We start from the raw sequence: 14,493 nt of genomic DNA on the forward strand, positions 1-14,493 counted from the left end.
GGAGGGTTAGTTTGACGTTTGAAGTGTTGGGTTCAGTGGGATTGATGAGTATTGATTGTGCTATTTTTGCATTGTACATTTATGTATTGGTGTATAGTGTGGTATTATTTTGTTGTAATGAAACATTTTTTCTTGAATAAAAATATTTTTAAAAAGAGAGACACCGCAGAACTGGGAGCAGCCTAATTGCTCATCTTTCTGCTTAGGGTTTGGAATGTGTTACAGAGGAGTTTGGAGACAATAGAAGAAAGAAAACAAGTTCCAAATATTAAGAGTGAGGTTAATGAGATATTCAGTGCTCATTGTTTCTGCTCATTTCAAAATATTAAGTATGATAAAAAGATTGGTCCAGAGAAAAGCTAGGTCATGTCAGTTAAATGAGACCTCACTTCTGCCAAATGGAAAATATGGTATTAAGCTGAAGTCAATGGTACTTCACTGTATTGGTTGTGGCCATCATCTATATTGCTTTTTGTGCAAGTGGGACCAGAAGATGAAATGAGTGTTCAGTTTCGAAACAGCCTGGGAGGAGAGCTCTCAGAATAAAATTGCAAAAAAGACAGGTGGGATCACCAATGGGGGGACAGAATAATCAAAACAAGCGGACATCAGGGAAGAGCTTAGGGGGCCTGTGCACTGTGGCGAGACTATGGAAACGTCAGCTTGTATTAAGTCGAACATCCAGTGCACTTGTCAAATGGCCAATGACCAAAAATAATTTTATCCTGATGGAAGTACCATTGTTCTACAAATACAGTTAGTAATTTACCCTTAAAGACAATGTCAACAAACTGCATGACAACAGGATGAGACTGACGGCAAAAAGAAATGGAACCCACATTGGAAGATTTACGATCAATGCCTGTCCTAAAGAATGGCTCAAAACAGTCCATTCAAACCTTGATGAACATTTATATTTTAACAATGTTCTTTTCAAATGCAAAGTATCGCAGCATTGCCAACACGTTACAGCCCGCCCTGATCGCGAAAGAGACATAATCAGCAAGTGAAAAAAACCGCGAACACACTGTCGATTGCGTGAGTAGGATGCATTGCACTGGAAGCTGTCGTTTTAGAACATCAGGCGTTATTTTTGCATGAAGCAAAGCCAAGTCCGAAAATACTCCCGGTTGTGGTGAGGTGCACTTGCACTACTGCGACCTTCCATTAACCTGCAGCTCTTGGGTTGAAGAAAATTTACTAAATTCAGCTCAGTGCTGTGGCTGAGCTCAATATACAGGTGAATTGACATTAGTTTCACATCGCCATGAGTTGGATTTATGTTTAAATCATCATGAAAATCCCTTTTTTCATATGTGGTCAGTGAATTAATTGCAAGTGTTGTTCTGAATTTGTTTTATTAGCAAAAGCTTGTGATCAAGTGAAAAAAAGCATTGTGAATTTTCTTTCAGAAAGCATTTTACGTTATTTGTGGGGTGAACATAATACAGTGCTACCAAGTGATTTTACAGAACTAAGTGTTCACATTTTAACATTGTAATTTCCATATCTATGTATATAACAGAGTTCAATGCATACCCTTTAGAAAATGTATTTTATTCTGATATTGTAGTTATCTGCTGAGGTGCTATTTAAAAATACCCTGAAGTATATTTGAAGTCACCATGATGCGACACGACTTATTAATAGCTGAGGCAACAGCACCCAAAGGCAGTTAAACTTTAATGGATTTATATTTTAAAATGCGTTTAATATACTTGAGTTATCGAGATATCCACTGTCTGGACATGCAATCTATCCAGCTTTTGATGGATTTTTGAGTATGTGCTCCAGAACCTATGAAAATGTAAACCAGACACACATTCTGGCTTGTTAAGTGAAAATCTGTCTTTTATTCCCATTTATTTCCATTTTGTATGAGGTGTAATGGTTAATGTTTTCAATACATTTTCATCTCCAAAGATGTAACATGCAAATAAGGTAATGGGGATCCTGTAGATGTCGTATCTCTAGACTTGCGGCAGGCGTTTGATAAGGTGCCGCACTTAATTCAGAAGGTTAATTCACAAGGGTTAAATCACGTGAGATTAAGGATAGTTTATCATCTTGGTAGAAGACTGGCTAACCAACAAAAAACAGAGAGTCGGGATAAATGGGTCTTTGTCTGGATGGCAAGATGTAACTAATGGGGTGCCACAGGGTTCGGTCTTTGGGTCCCAGCTATTTACTCTATATTAATGACTTAGATACAGGGATAGAAGGATATATTATATAACCAAATTTGCAGACAAAACAAAAATAGGTGAGACGGTAAATTGCAATGAGGAAATAAGAACTTTACAAACGGATATAGATAGTTAGGAGAATGGGCCAAAATGTGGCAGATGGAGTTTAATGTAGATAAGTGTGAGGTCATGCATTTTGGCCGGAAAAATGGGAAGACAACTTATTATCGAAACGGGGAGAGACTTCAAGGTGCTCCAGTGCAGAGGGATCTGGGTGTCATTGTTCATGAGTCACAGAAAACTAGCTTGTATGCTTAGCAGATAATAAAGAAAGCAAATGGAATGTTGGCATTTATAGCTAAAGGAATACAGTAGAAAGGCAAGGAAGTGTTGTTGCAACTGTGCAAGGCATTGGTGAGACCACACCTGGAGTATTGTACACAGTTTTGGTCCCCTTATTTTAGGTAAAATGTAGTGGCATTGGAGGCAGTTCAAAGAAGGTTGACTAGATTGATTCCAGAGATGAGGGATTTGTCATATGAAGCGAGATTGAACAGTTTAGGCCTATACTCTCCAGAGTTTAGAAGAATGAGGGGAGATCAAATTGAGGTATGCAAGATGATAAAAGATATGGATAAAGTAGACATGGAGAGGATGCTTCCTTTTGTGAGGCATTCTACAACGAGAGGTCATAACCATAGGGTAAGAGGTAATGAATTTAAAACAGATTTGAAGAGAAACTACTTCTCACAAAGGGTTGTGAATTCACTACCCCAGAGTGTGGTGGATGCTGGGACAGTGAGTAAACGTAAGGAGGAGTTAGAAAGATTTTTTTTTTTTAAATTTTAGAGTACCCAATTAATTTTTTCCAATTAATGGGCAATTTAGCGTGGCCAATCCACCTACTCTGCACATCTTTGGGTTGTGGGGGCAAAACCCACGCAAACACGGGGAGAATGTGCAAACTCCACACGGCCAGTGACCCAGAGCCGGGATCGAACCTGGGACCTCGGCGCCGTGAGGCAGCAATACTAACCACGGCACCACCATGCTGCTCTAAGTTAGAAAGATTTGTATTTGGTCATGGGATAAAGAGTTATGGAGAATGGGTAGGACGGTGGAGTTAAGGCCAGGATGATATCAGCCATGATCATACTGAATGCTGGAGCAGGCGCAAGAGGTTAAATTGCCTACTCCTGCTCCTGGTTCATGTGTTCTAAGAAAGAACTATTCTGACTGATTTCACCATCCAGCTCTTGGTCTGTAGCTCTATAAGTTACAGCACCTCAACACAAATATGGTGTTCATGATCAATAAGGGGATTTTTTTGATTAATATGAAGATCAGGGGTTGCCAGGCGAAGGCAGGAGAATGGGAATGAGGAGCATATCAGCCATGATCAAATGGCAGAGCAGACTCGATGGGCCAAATGGCCTAATTCTGTTCCAATGTCTTATGAAATTATCCGTGAAGAAAATATCGGAAAATATCAGAATCCATTCATTGGGCTTAATTTTAACTCTCTCTCTCAGTGAAAGGATTTTGAGTTGGTTAAAATGGGGCCTAATTTTTTAATATTCAATTACGGGATGTGGGCATCACTGGCTAGACCAGCATTTATTGCCCATCCCTAATTGTTCTTGAGAAGGTGATGGTGAACTGCCTTCTTGAACTGCTGCCGTCTATGTGGTGTAGGTACTCACTCTCAGTCCTTGCTGGCCCAACAACCTCAAGGTGAGCATATATCCAATTGTTTCCAGTTTAGTATGGGCTGTGACACTTCTGTCCAATTAAGAATCTGGTTTTAACTTTGAAGATGAAAAGTTCAAATACACTGGATATATTTATTTGGAGAAAAATATTCAGAGGACATTTTGTTCAGAATCCAGAGTGCAGGGCATATAACTTTTCTATATGAATGAATTGACATAGAGTTATTACTATTTTTAAAAAAAAATTAGAGTACCCAATTATTTTTTCCAATTAAGGGGCAATTTAGCGTGGCCAATCTACCTATCCTGCACATCTTTGGGTTGTGGGGGTGAAACCCACGCAGACACTGGGAGAATGTGCAAACTCCACACGGACAGTGACCCAGGGCCGGGATTCGAACCCGGGTCCTCAGCGCCATAGGCAGCAAAGCTAACCACTGTGCCACCGTGCTGCCCAAGTTATTACTATTAATAGAGCCAAGATAAGGAGTAGAATTAACATAATTACGTAAGCCACAATCGGGCAGAACAGATGGGACATGACGCTTTATGTAAGGGAATTACACAACTGGCTTTCTCCTCCATTTTTGTTTTCCTTGCAAAGCGGGAAAGAAACCTTTATACTTCTTTATTAGGAGTGATTGCCTAGTTAGTATTTGTTCAGTTCATATCCCTGATACACAAACATCTGAACAATAAAAGGTCAATGAGGAAATTGGGTGCATCGTTTTACATGAACACAAATGGTTGTGTCATTTGTAAAATAAGGAAATTGCTTGCATTACGGACAATGGGGTTGCTGCAGGCATCCTTGTGTCCCTGACCCCAAGCAGATTGTGCTGTGGCTGAACTCTTCCTGTGTGTTCAGTTGGGACTGGGAGCCTATTAAACTCAACAAGCATCCCCAGTATAAAGCCAGCCTTCTTTTCCTGCTTTGAATGTGCAGAACAGCAGGATTCAACAAACCAGCAAGTGCAGCTGTTTCCTGGTTACAACTCAGCGTCACTTACAATTCTTCGAATCGTGTGGAAGGGCTTTTACCACATGGATCATGATCTCATAATCAGCAATACATCATCTTCCTTCCTAACATTTTTCAAAGTGTTTGAATTCACCGACATGGATTGAAAATTGAAAAGAGCATTTTAGCTTTGATGAATATAAGATGTATAGAATCTTCCTAATGGCTCACATAGACCTCGGGTTCCAATAACCAGTTAGCAACCTGTCTGGGACAGGCAGAAATGTACTGGGAGTCCTACGGATTAATTGTTAGCTGTTCGTTAGGTAAGTAAATTAACTTTTAACTTCCTTGTCGCTGTCAACTTCCAGCAGAATCTGCAATGAAATGGTTGTAATTACAGAGGTTTCTGGCTTGCTAAATCTCCAAAAGAGCATAAAGCTATCCTGGTCTTAATGTTGTACTTGATTGACTGATCATTTTAGTGACTATAGTTTTGCAATAAAATTCAATTTGATAGTAACATTTTTACCCAATGGTTTCAGCAAAAAACATTTTGAAACCATCGAAAATCACTTACGTAAAGTTACAAGGATATCCATGTTTTTCTGTCATTTTAATACACTGAGTTATGTTGGGTTTTGAGAATGAAATGAGAGTATTTGTGATCTGTGCTGAAACCTGAACCACTTTTAGACACATTTTTAAAAACATATCCTGTTAATTTTGCTGTTATACAGAATATATGCTTTTCCTGTAATTAGAGTGAGAGGCTATATCTGAATGTTTTCCTTACACTAACAGTGAGAGGATGTGTGTGTTAGAGTCACCATTTATACACTGTCTTATCATTACTGCTACCATATCCTCATAAGAGGAGTCGATCTTTTCATTGTTTTTCCTATAAACATCCAATTTCCATGAGGAAATGAAAAGAGATCAAGAGAATCAATTAAACTGTTTCCATATTTCCGTTATGTATATATTCATTTATGTCTCTCTTTCTATTCCGTTTTTCTTTATTCCTGTAAACTTTTCCTGACCTGTTGCGTCTTCCACAATTCACTTCATTTCCTCAATTCTTAATCATATTTTTTCATTTTCACCACCCAGATCCCAGTTGTTCTAAACAGAATGAAACAATTCCTAAATACACACAGAATTCTCTGAGCAAGGGGTGGCACGCTGGGGCACTGCTGCCTCACGGCGCTGAGGACCCAGGTTTGATCCCGTCCCTGGGTCACTGTCCCTGTGGAGTTTGCACACTCTCTCCGTGTTTGCATGGGTCTCACCCCCCACAACGCAAAGCTGTGCAGGGTAAGGGTGGAACTGTGACGCAGTGGTTAGCACTGCTGCCTCACGGCGGCGAGGTCCCAGGTTCAATCCCAGCCCTGGGTCACTGTCATGTGGAGTTTGCACATTCTCCCCGTGTCTATGTGGGTTTTGCCCCCAAAGATGTGCAGGGTATGTGGATTGGCCACGCTAAATTGCCCGTTACTTGGAAAAAATAAATTGGGTATTCTCAAATTTAAAAAAAGTTCAAAAAAAGATGTGCAGGGTAGGTGGATTGGCCACGCTTAATTGGAAAAACTAAAACAAAAATTCTGTGAGCAAATATGTAGTTTTGTAAAGGCCCAGAAATTGCTGGATAAGTAAGTTCATGATCCCCGTCCTTACTAGCATTAAAGAAAAAACAGCAATCTGTGGTGGATGAAAGATATGCCATGAGTTCTGATTCAACAAAAATTGCTGTCTAATTACCTTCCACTGTTAACCTCGTCAAACCTGAAAAAGTTACCGGCTTGCCGTGAGCCTTCCATCTGTGTCATCAAATTGGTGGATTCACGGCATTAAGACAATTGATTTTGCTGCAACCGTTTAGGGCTGGTAATTTCTGTTTGTAAGGACAGTAATGTATGGCCCTGACAAACCATTCAGTCTTGGACAGCCAGAAAGAGAAACAATGAAACTCTGAAGCCTCACTTCCCCAAGTACTAAATTCTACTTCGAGGTTTTAAAATAGTTTTAATTTAAATTAAAATGATGTTTTTTAAAATATACTTCCTGTCACTTCTCTCTTTCTCCCTCTCCCTTTCCATCTCTCTCAATCTACTCTCTTTCTTCCCCTCTCTTTATTTCTTTTTTTTATTTCTCTGTGTGTCTAATTTGAGGCTAATTCACTTTTCCTTCTCCACCTGTTTCTTTTTCTTTCCTTGAATCTAATTGTTCAAGGAGATAGACCTTCACGTCAATCGTTAATGAGATTCCAGGTGACCCGTTGACCTCACTGTCCAGTTATCAATTTAAATTTCCAGTAATTTGGGATGAAAAAATTAAGATTTGAAGGTTGACTTCACAGGACTTGGCAATAATGTAATCTGAAGGGTGAAGGAAAATATCCAATTGTTGGGAATTGGTGTGAGTTCCACTGCTGTAACAATTTCTGGGCCGTTGTGATGTTTTCTTTCAGAACTCCCGCTGAACAGCTCCAAAAGTCATAAATTTAATTGCTTATTGAAATACAAATAATAATAATATAATCTTTATTAATGTCACAAGTGGGCTTACGTTAACACTGCAATGACGTTACTGTGAAAATCCCATGGTTGCCACACTCCAGCGCTTGTTCGGGTACACTGCAGGGGAATTCAGAATGTCCAATTCACCTAACAAGCACGTCTTTCGGGACTTGTGGGAGGAAACTGGAGACCCGGAGGAAACCCACACAGACACGGGGAGAATGTGCAGACTCTGCACAGACAGTGATCCAAGCAGGAATCGAACCTGGGACCCTGGTACTGTGAAGGAACAGTGCTAACCACTGTGCTACCGTTCCACCGTAATTGAGCCTTTCATGACCTCACAACATCCAAAATTGTGTTTAATGGAATACTTTAAAAGTGTCATTTATGTTGCAATGTGGGGAATGCAGCAGCCAGTTTAAGGTTCCACAAACAGCAATGAGATAAATAGTCAGATAATCTGTTTTTAGTGCTGTGAGTTGAGGGGTAAATTATGGCCGTGACACTACGAGAACTCACATGCTTTTCTTCAAATAGTGCGTACGAGGGCAGATGGGGCCTTACACTATATGAAATGTATTTTCAAAGGATTTCAAAATTGATATTACAAAGAGATATGTTCAGTGCTGAGGAAGCTTCTGGAGGTTTCGGCATTCTCATTTGACAAGCCAAACCGTGTGTTTGTGAGGAGTTTCTTAATCACCTGGCAATGTTCCTGGAATTTCCCGACAGTGCTTCCTCCCACCCTTTAACTTTCCATGTTTTCTCTATCGAGCCACTCGAGAAGGATATTGGGATATTTTTCCCTGTCTATCCAAACATAGGGCAAGCAAAACTTCGGAATATTTGTCCGACCTTGCATCATACATTATACTCAATTTTACATTTAGAGGAAAGCGAGAGCAATCCATGCCTGTAGCATGAGAAGTAGACATACACTTTACTGTAAGGCCCATCCCTATTTTGGATACAGGAATATAGTTGTTTATTTCTCACCTGCAACCGTTTTCATGTAAGGTCCGATTAGTGGCCCAGTACCTCATAGAACTTAGCTTTCTGTATTGTGAAGTCATTTTCACCAGTTCAGGAACTGTATTATTCCCACACCGCGTTTGTTTTTCTCTCTACATACTTACACTTAGAATCTTCAGTCCTGTTCCTAACTAGACGTTCTTTCAATCACTTTTTTAAAAACATGTTAAGTCACGCAGCATTAATTGGATATGTGTTATCATTATGTGCAAATCTGGGGGAAGAAAAGGATTCATTTTAATAAGCGTTTCTAAAAGTTTACAGCATTTCACCATAGTTTCCATGGGTCTGTGGCTGAGGTTACTGCAGATCTTCGGGAAAATCTTGGCAGGACTGCAACCGTGATACTTTTATGTTTAGTGGAACGGGAGCACAGTGGTTAGCACTGTTGCTTCACAGCACCAGGGACCTGGGTTCGATTCCCGCTTGGGTCATTGTCAGTGTGGAGTGTGCACTTTCTCCCCCTGTCTGTGTGGGTTTCCTGCAGGTGCTCCGGTTTCCTCCCGCAAGTCCTGAAAGACGTGGGGCTGGATTCTCTGCCAGCGGGGTGCTCCATTTTGCCATCAGCGGGGTTTCCCGGCGGCGTGGGGCTGCCTTACAACAGGAGACCCCATTGACCAGCCGCCGTAACGGAGCATCCCGCCAGCGAGCTGAAACAGAAATGTGGCACAGCGGGGCAGAGAATCCAGCCCGTGCAGTCAGATGAATTGGACATTCTGAATTCTCCCTCAGTGTACCTGTAACGGTGCTGGAATGTGGCGACTAGGGGCTTTTCACAGTAACTTCATTGCAGTGTTAATGTAAGCCTACTTGTGACACTAATAAAAATTATTATTCTCGTTCAAGTTTCTTTAGTTCCTGCACTGTCAGTCCACGTGATTTGACATTCTTGACATTATTTATTTTTAACTTTTTTTAAATCCCGGAACTTGTCTCTTTCCTCCTCTAATAAAGTAAATGTAATTCTGTCAGTTTCTCTTTCTGAGTCTCTCAGATTTTTAAGTTCCAGTACAGTAGGTTCCTGATTTTAGCTTGAGCTGTCTGGGGCAGATCTGTGGATCCAAAGCATTTCTCCCCTGGATGGTTAATCAACGTGCAATAACTTTGTGCATCTTGTGGAAAATAGAGCAAGAGTAGCAAGACAGGAACTCCCAGGTCATTTCCCTCAGTTTGGACTTGTTGTATATCCTGGATGAGAGTGGGGAAAACCAACATGACAAAAATCAGTTTTAACACCATCCATTTGAATGGTTCCTTTTAAGTTGGTCATCCGGTAGAAAATTACAGAGTGCAGTAAACCCTATGCCAGCTGTGGTCACCCAGAAAACAGTTCTTTAGATTGCAAAGAAAAATAAATCATCTGAACCTCAGACGTGTAAATAAGGTAAAGCGCAGTAGCACAGGGTGCAGCTGGTACAGAGTGGAATTACTGCGGGTTTGGTCAGTAGGAGAGTTCAGTGAGAATGGGAGGGAGGTGCTCGTTTCTTTTTCCTTTATTATCTCTCTCAGCCTCCAGGAGACCAGGAGTTGCAGGGAGGGCTAAGTTTGAAAAATTCAAAGCGAGATATTACAGGAGAAACAAAGGGCACGATTTAACGGCCACGTTGGGCCTGGCGCGGATCTTGCGCGCCGGTTAAATTGCAGGAGATGCCGAAATTGGGATCCACACTGGGTGCCAATCAGTTCTTGATCTAACCAGACTAGTCCCGTTAGAGGGTTCCGTGGCGATTGGCACTAATTAAGGGCAATCTCCATCTTAGTAGGTAAGTGTAAAGTCACCATAGTCCCAGATGACCATCGGCTCTTTAGAGGGGAGAGCTGGCTAATGGTGATATGACCTGAGGATCACCGCACCTCAGGCGAGGAGCAAGGTTGAGAAGACGGGCCTTCATGAATAACCCCAGCCGGAAAGGGAATTGAACCCGTGCTGCTGAGTTTGCTCTTCGTCAGAACCAGGTGCCTCGCCAACTGAGCTAAGCAGCCCCTAGATTGATGTTCTATCTAACAGCCTCCTGGGAATGAACCACCTCCCCAGTGAGAGGTTATGCGGGCGTCATTTAGCACTCCAATTTAAAAACAGGAGTGCTAAAAACTGGCTGTTGAGGGGATCGGAGGAGGTGATTACCCAATTCACGCCAGGTTGCGTGAGGGGCTCAGAGCCTGTGAGGTCCCACAGGCCATTCCCCGATTTGTGTATCCCCATATAAGGGGAAACTACAGCTGTTGCCTGTCACCCCGCCAAACACTTCCAGGACAGAGCCCTGTTGGTAGGTATATGCTGAAGGTCACTTTAAATCCCTATGATTGTAAGCAGCCTCTTGCTGCACAGCTGAAGGCTATTGCTAAAAAGGAATTGGCATTGTTAGCGCTGCTGCCTACGACGCTGAGGACCCGGGTTCTATCCTGGCCCCGGGTCACTGTCTGTGTGGAGTTTGCACATTCTCCCCATGTCTGCATGTTGTTCTCCCACACAATCCAAAGATGTGCAAGTTAGGTGGCTTGACCTTGCTAAATTGCCCCTTAACTGGAAAGAATTAATTGGGTACTCTAATTTTTTTTTTAAAGGCATTGTTAGTTATGTGAGCATGCACAGCTCTCAAGTGCATTCTCGTGGGTACACGTGCCATCAGCCCAGTCAGAATTTTGCATGTCTCAATGAGGTCCCCTTTCATAAATGCCTAGTCAACCCAATCTCTCCAAATGCAACCATTCTGCCATTCCAGGAATCAGCCTGGTGAACCTTCACTGCACTATCTCTGTAACAAGTATGTGGGTAGCATGGTGGCACAGTTGTTGGCATTGCTGCCTCACAGCTCTAGGGTCCTGGGTTCAATTCCGGCCTCAGGTGATTGTGTGGAATTTGCATGTTCTCCTTGTGTTTGCGTGGGTTTCATTCAGGTGCTCTGGTTTCCTCCCACAGTCCAAAGATGTGCAGGTTAGGTGGTTTGGCCTTGCTAAATTGCCCCATGCTGTCCAAGAGGTTAGGTGCGGTTACTGGGTTACGGGGATAGGGTGGAGGTGTGGGCCTAAGTAGGGTTCTCTTTCCAGGGGCTGGTATAGACTCGATGGCCGAATGGCCTACATTCTGCATTGTATATTTTATGATTCTATGTATCAGATGGGTTTTATTGCATAGCATTCTAATCAAACTGTGAGACCCGGACACTTTGTCTGAACCCTGGGGATGGCAACACCACAGAGGCAGCAGCCAACAATCAAAGACCTAGGAGCTGGACCTCAGCACTGAGGACATCACTGCAACCAAAGGGTGTGCAGGTGTATCAGGGGAGGGTACCTGAGCTTCGTTCCCCCTAATGATCCTGGCAGGGGACTTGGCTCTCGGGGTTCCTGACATGGCTGGGGGTGAGTGTGCATGGCGGGGTGCCTCAGCACAACAGACTCGGTGGATGCCACGCTGACAGATAGCGAGAAACGTAAGGGTGGGGGAGGCTTGGGGGATTCGAGCGTCCCGGGTTGGAGCACTAACTCATCTTCAGTTTCTCACATGCTTTAATTCTTTACAGATATAACAAAATAGACAGTGTCATTGACCCCACAGCAGCAGCCCTAACAATGCTGGGCTGTTCCCCAGGCAGCCAGACGCTGGAAAAAGAGGCTGCAACGTGGGCACAGGCTCGAGGCGGCACCGACATGTGCAGGAGGCCGCCGCATACTGTGCAGACTCGGCTGCCCATCAGGCCAGGGAGAGACCCAGAGGGGGATGTCAGCGACGGCCCAGGGAGTACCTGCGCCGTTGGTCGTTCGAGAAGATGATAGACAGCATGTGCCACAGGAGGCTCCGTCTCAACAAGGAGACGGTGGGGCACCTGTGCCATGTCCTCGTGGACTTAGCACCCCGTTAGGAGGAGGACTCCCATTCCTGGTCACCATGAAGGCCACCACAGCCCTGAACTTTTATTCCACCATTCATTCCAGGGTTTGAGCGGGGACTCGTGCAGTATCCCACAACCTACAGCCCATAAGTGCATCTGTGAGATCACGGTACCCTCTTTGTCCGGGCAGCTGATGATATAAAATCGGAGCTGGGCATAACCCATCAAGGTGACCGGGCAGCAGGATTCTCCGCCATTGCCAGGATTCCCCAGGCCCAGGGTGTAATTGATGGCACGCATGTCGCCTTGTGCGCACCGGGGCATCATGGAGTGCCCTTCATTAACAGGAAGGGGTTCCACTCCCTGAATGTTCAACTCATGTGTGACCATCACCTCCAGATCATGCACGTATGTGCATTTTTTCCTGAGGGAGTGCATGACAGCGACATCCTGGGACACTCCAAGATCCCCGACATCTTCTAAGACCACTCCAGGATGACTGGTTGACTCTTGGGGGCGAAGTGGTACCCCCTGAAATCCTGTCTGATGACGTCAGTGGAGATGCCAGGGACCAATGCGGAGACCCAATATAATGTGGCCCATGCTGCCACCTGAGCTGCGGTGCATCGGACACACCCCGTCTCCCTTCCCCCCATCCCCCTAACCCTTCAATCCCTCCTTTCCCCCTCCCCCCAACTCCCCCCCCCAAATCACCTACTCCCCTCATTGACGACCTCCCCCTCCCACCCATTGACCCCCTTCCCCTCCCACATTCCCAAACTCTCACACACACCCTTCTCCCTGACTACCCTGTTTCACCCTCCCAGTTTCTGTGTAACATGACTCCAGGGTGATGGGCCTGTGTTGGCACTGTCAGCGGGTCAATATACAAGGTAGGAGAGTGATGATAACCCGCTGTGAGTAAAGCTCACATGCCATAGTCTGACTCTTGTCTTTGTGCAGACAACACGCTCACACACATCACCACGTGGTGTGCATCTGGGCTCCAGATCTATGACCACTGTGTTGGGGGGAACAGAGGGCAAAAGGGGTGGAGGTGCAGGTTAGCCCACTGTGGGGAGAAACAAGACAGAGGCTTTGCACATGTCAGCTGTGCCTGGGGCTGGTTTAGCTCACTTGGCTAGACAGCTGATTCGTGATGCAGAGCAAGGCCAGCAGTGTGGGTTCAATTCCCGTACCGGCTAATTTTATTCATGAAGCCCCGCCTTCTCAATCGTGCCACTCGCCTGAGATGTGGTGATCCTCAGGTTAAATCACCGCCAGTCAGCTCTCCCCCTCAAAGGGGAAAGCAGCCTATGGTCATCTGGGCCTATGGCGATTTAATCTTTTATCAGGCGTAAGATGCTTTAATTGTTAACTTTCAAAACCCTCATTGTCGGTAGCTACAGATGGTGCCCCCCTCAGTGCCCACTCAGTGATCCTCAATCTTCTCCTGTTAAATCGGAAACAAAAGTTAATTGATTTGTGAGAAACTGCTGTTTGGGAGGGTCATTAAGTAGCTGAAAATGAGAAAAATGCATTATTTTTAAATGAAGTAATATCTCGATTTAGGTAAGAATCACAAGCAATAGAGAAGTAAAGTTAATTCAAGACTATGTAAAATAAAGTTTTAAAACCAAAATAAAATAAGGTTAACCAAAGGTAAGTAAATTGAAGCCATGGTAGGACAGTTCCGAAGTGTGGCATGCGTATCTTGTAATATGTGGGAAGTTGTAGATGCTATGCAGACAACAGTCGGAATTCTCCAGCCGTTTGTTGATGGCAGGATTATCTGGTCCCCCAGTTAGCACACCCACATCAATTGATTTCCCGGCGGCGTGTGGTGTCTTCGATCGGAATTCCCATTAACAGCGGCGGGAATTGAGAACCCCGTCAACAGCAAACCACACGCTGCCAAGAAACACACAGCTAGGATGCCGGAGAATCCTGCCTGACCACTTGTGCAGCAAGACTGAGAGCTACGTGGGTAGCATATTCAGAGAGCTGGTCACACTGTAGCTTCAGAACCTAGAAGCAGAAAGTGACCACCACGCAGTAATGCAACATTACATTCACCCCCCCCCCCCACCATTTTGCCTGGGCTTGCGAAATCCTACCAACTGTCTTGGCTTGAGAAAATTCACACCTCTTTAATCTATGATTAATCCTCTCTCCAGTTACTCTATTTGGACTCGCATTCAAAGTATCGTCGTGCATCTTTGACTGAGGAAGTAGCAGTGCTCCGAA

General features: G+C 44.0%; 1 protein-coding gene across 6 annotated transcripts in view; it reads left to right on the forward strand.

Moving 5' to 3' along the window:
* Positions 1–14,493, forward strand: part of yrk (Yes-related kinase) — a 380,926-nt gene that overhangs the window by 243,872 nt on the left and 122,561 nt on the right. The window contains exon 1 of one of the 6 annotated variants that reach the window (XM_038795133.1): positions 1,224–1,240. The exons of 3 other annotated variants lie outside the window; for them this stretch is intronic. Coding sequence is in view for 2 of the 3 variants with exons in the window: in XM_038795095.1 (XP_038651023.1) it covers positions 5,143–5,185 (43 nt within the window). In the remaining variant the exon portion in view is untranslated. Of the gene's footprint in view, positions 1–1,223; positions 1,241–5,015; positions 5,186–14,493 lie in introns of those variants that run through there. 2 more of the 6 variants (XM_038795095.1, XM_038795084.1) reach the window with 2 other exon arrangements.

The sequence above is a fragment of the Scyliorhinus canicula genome, chromosome 1 (genome assembly GCF_902713615.1).
Source record: "Scyliorhinus canicula chromosome 1, sScyCan1.1, whole genome shotgun sequence".
Taxonomy (NCBI): Eukaryota; Metazoa; Chordata; class Chondrichthyes; order Carcharhiniformes; family Scyliorhinidae; genus Scyliorhinus; species Scyliorhinus canicula.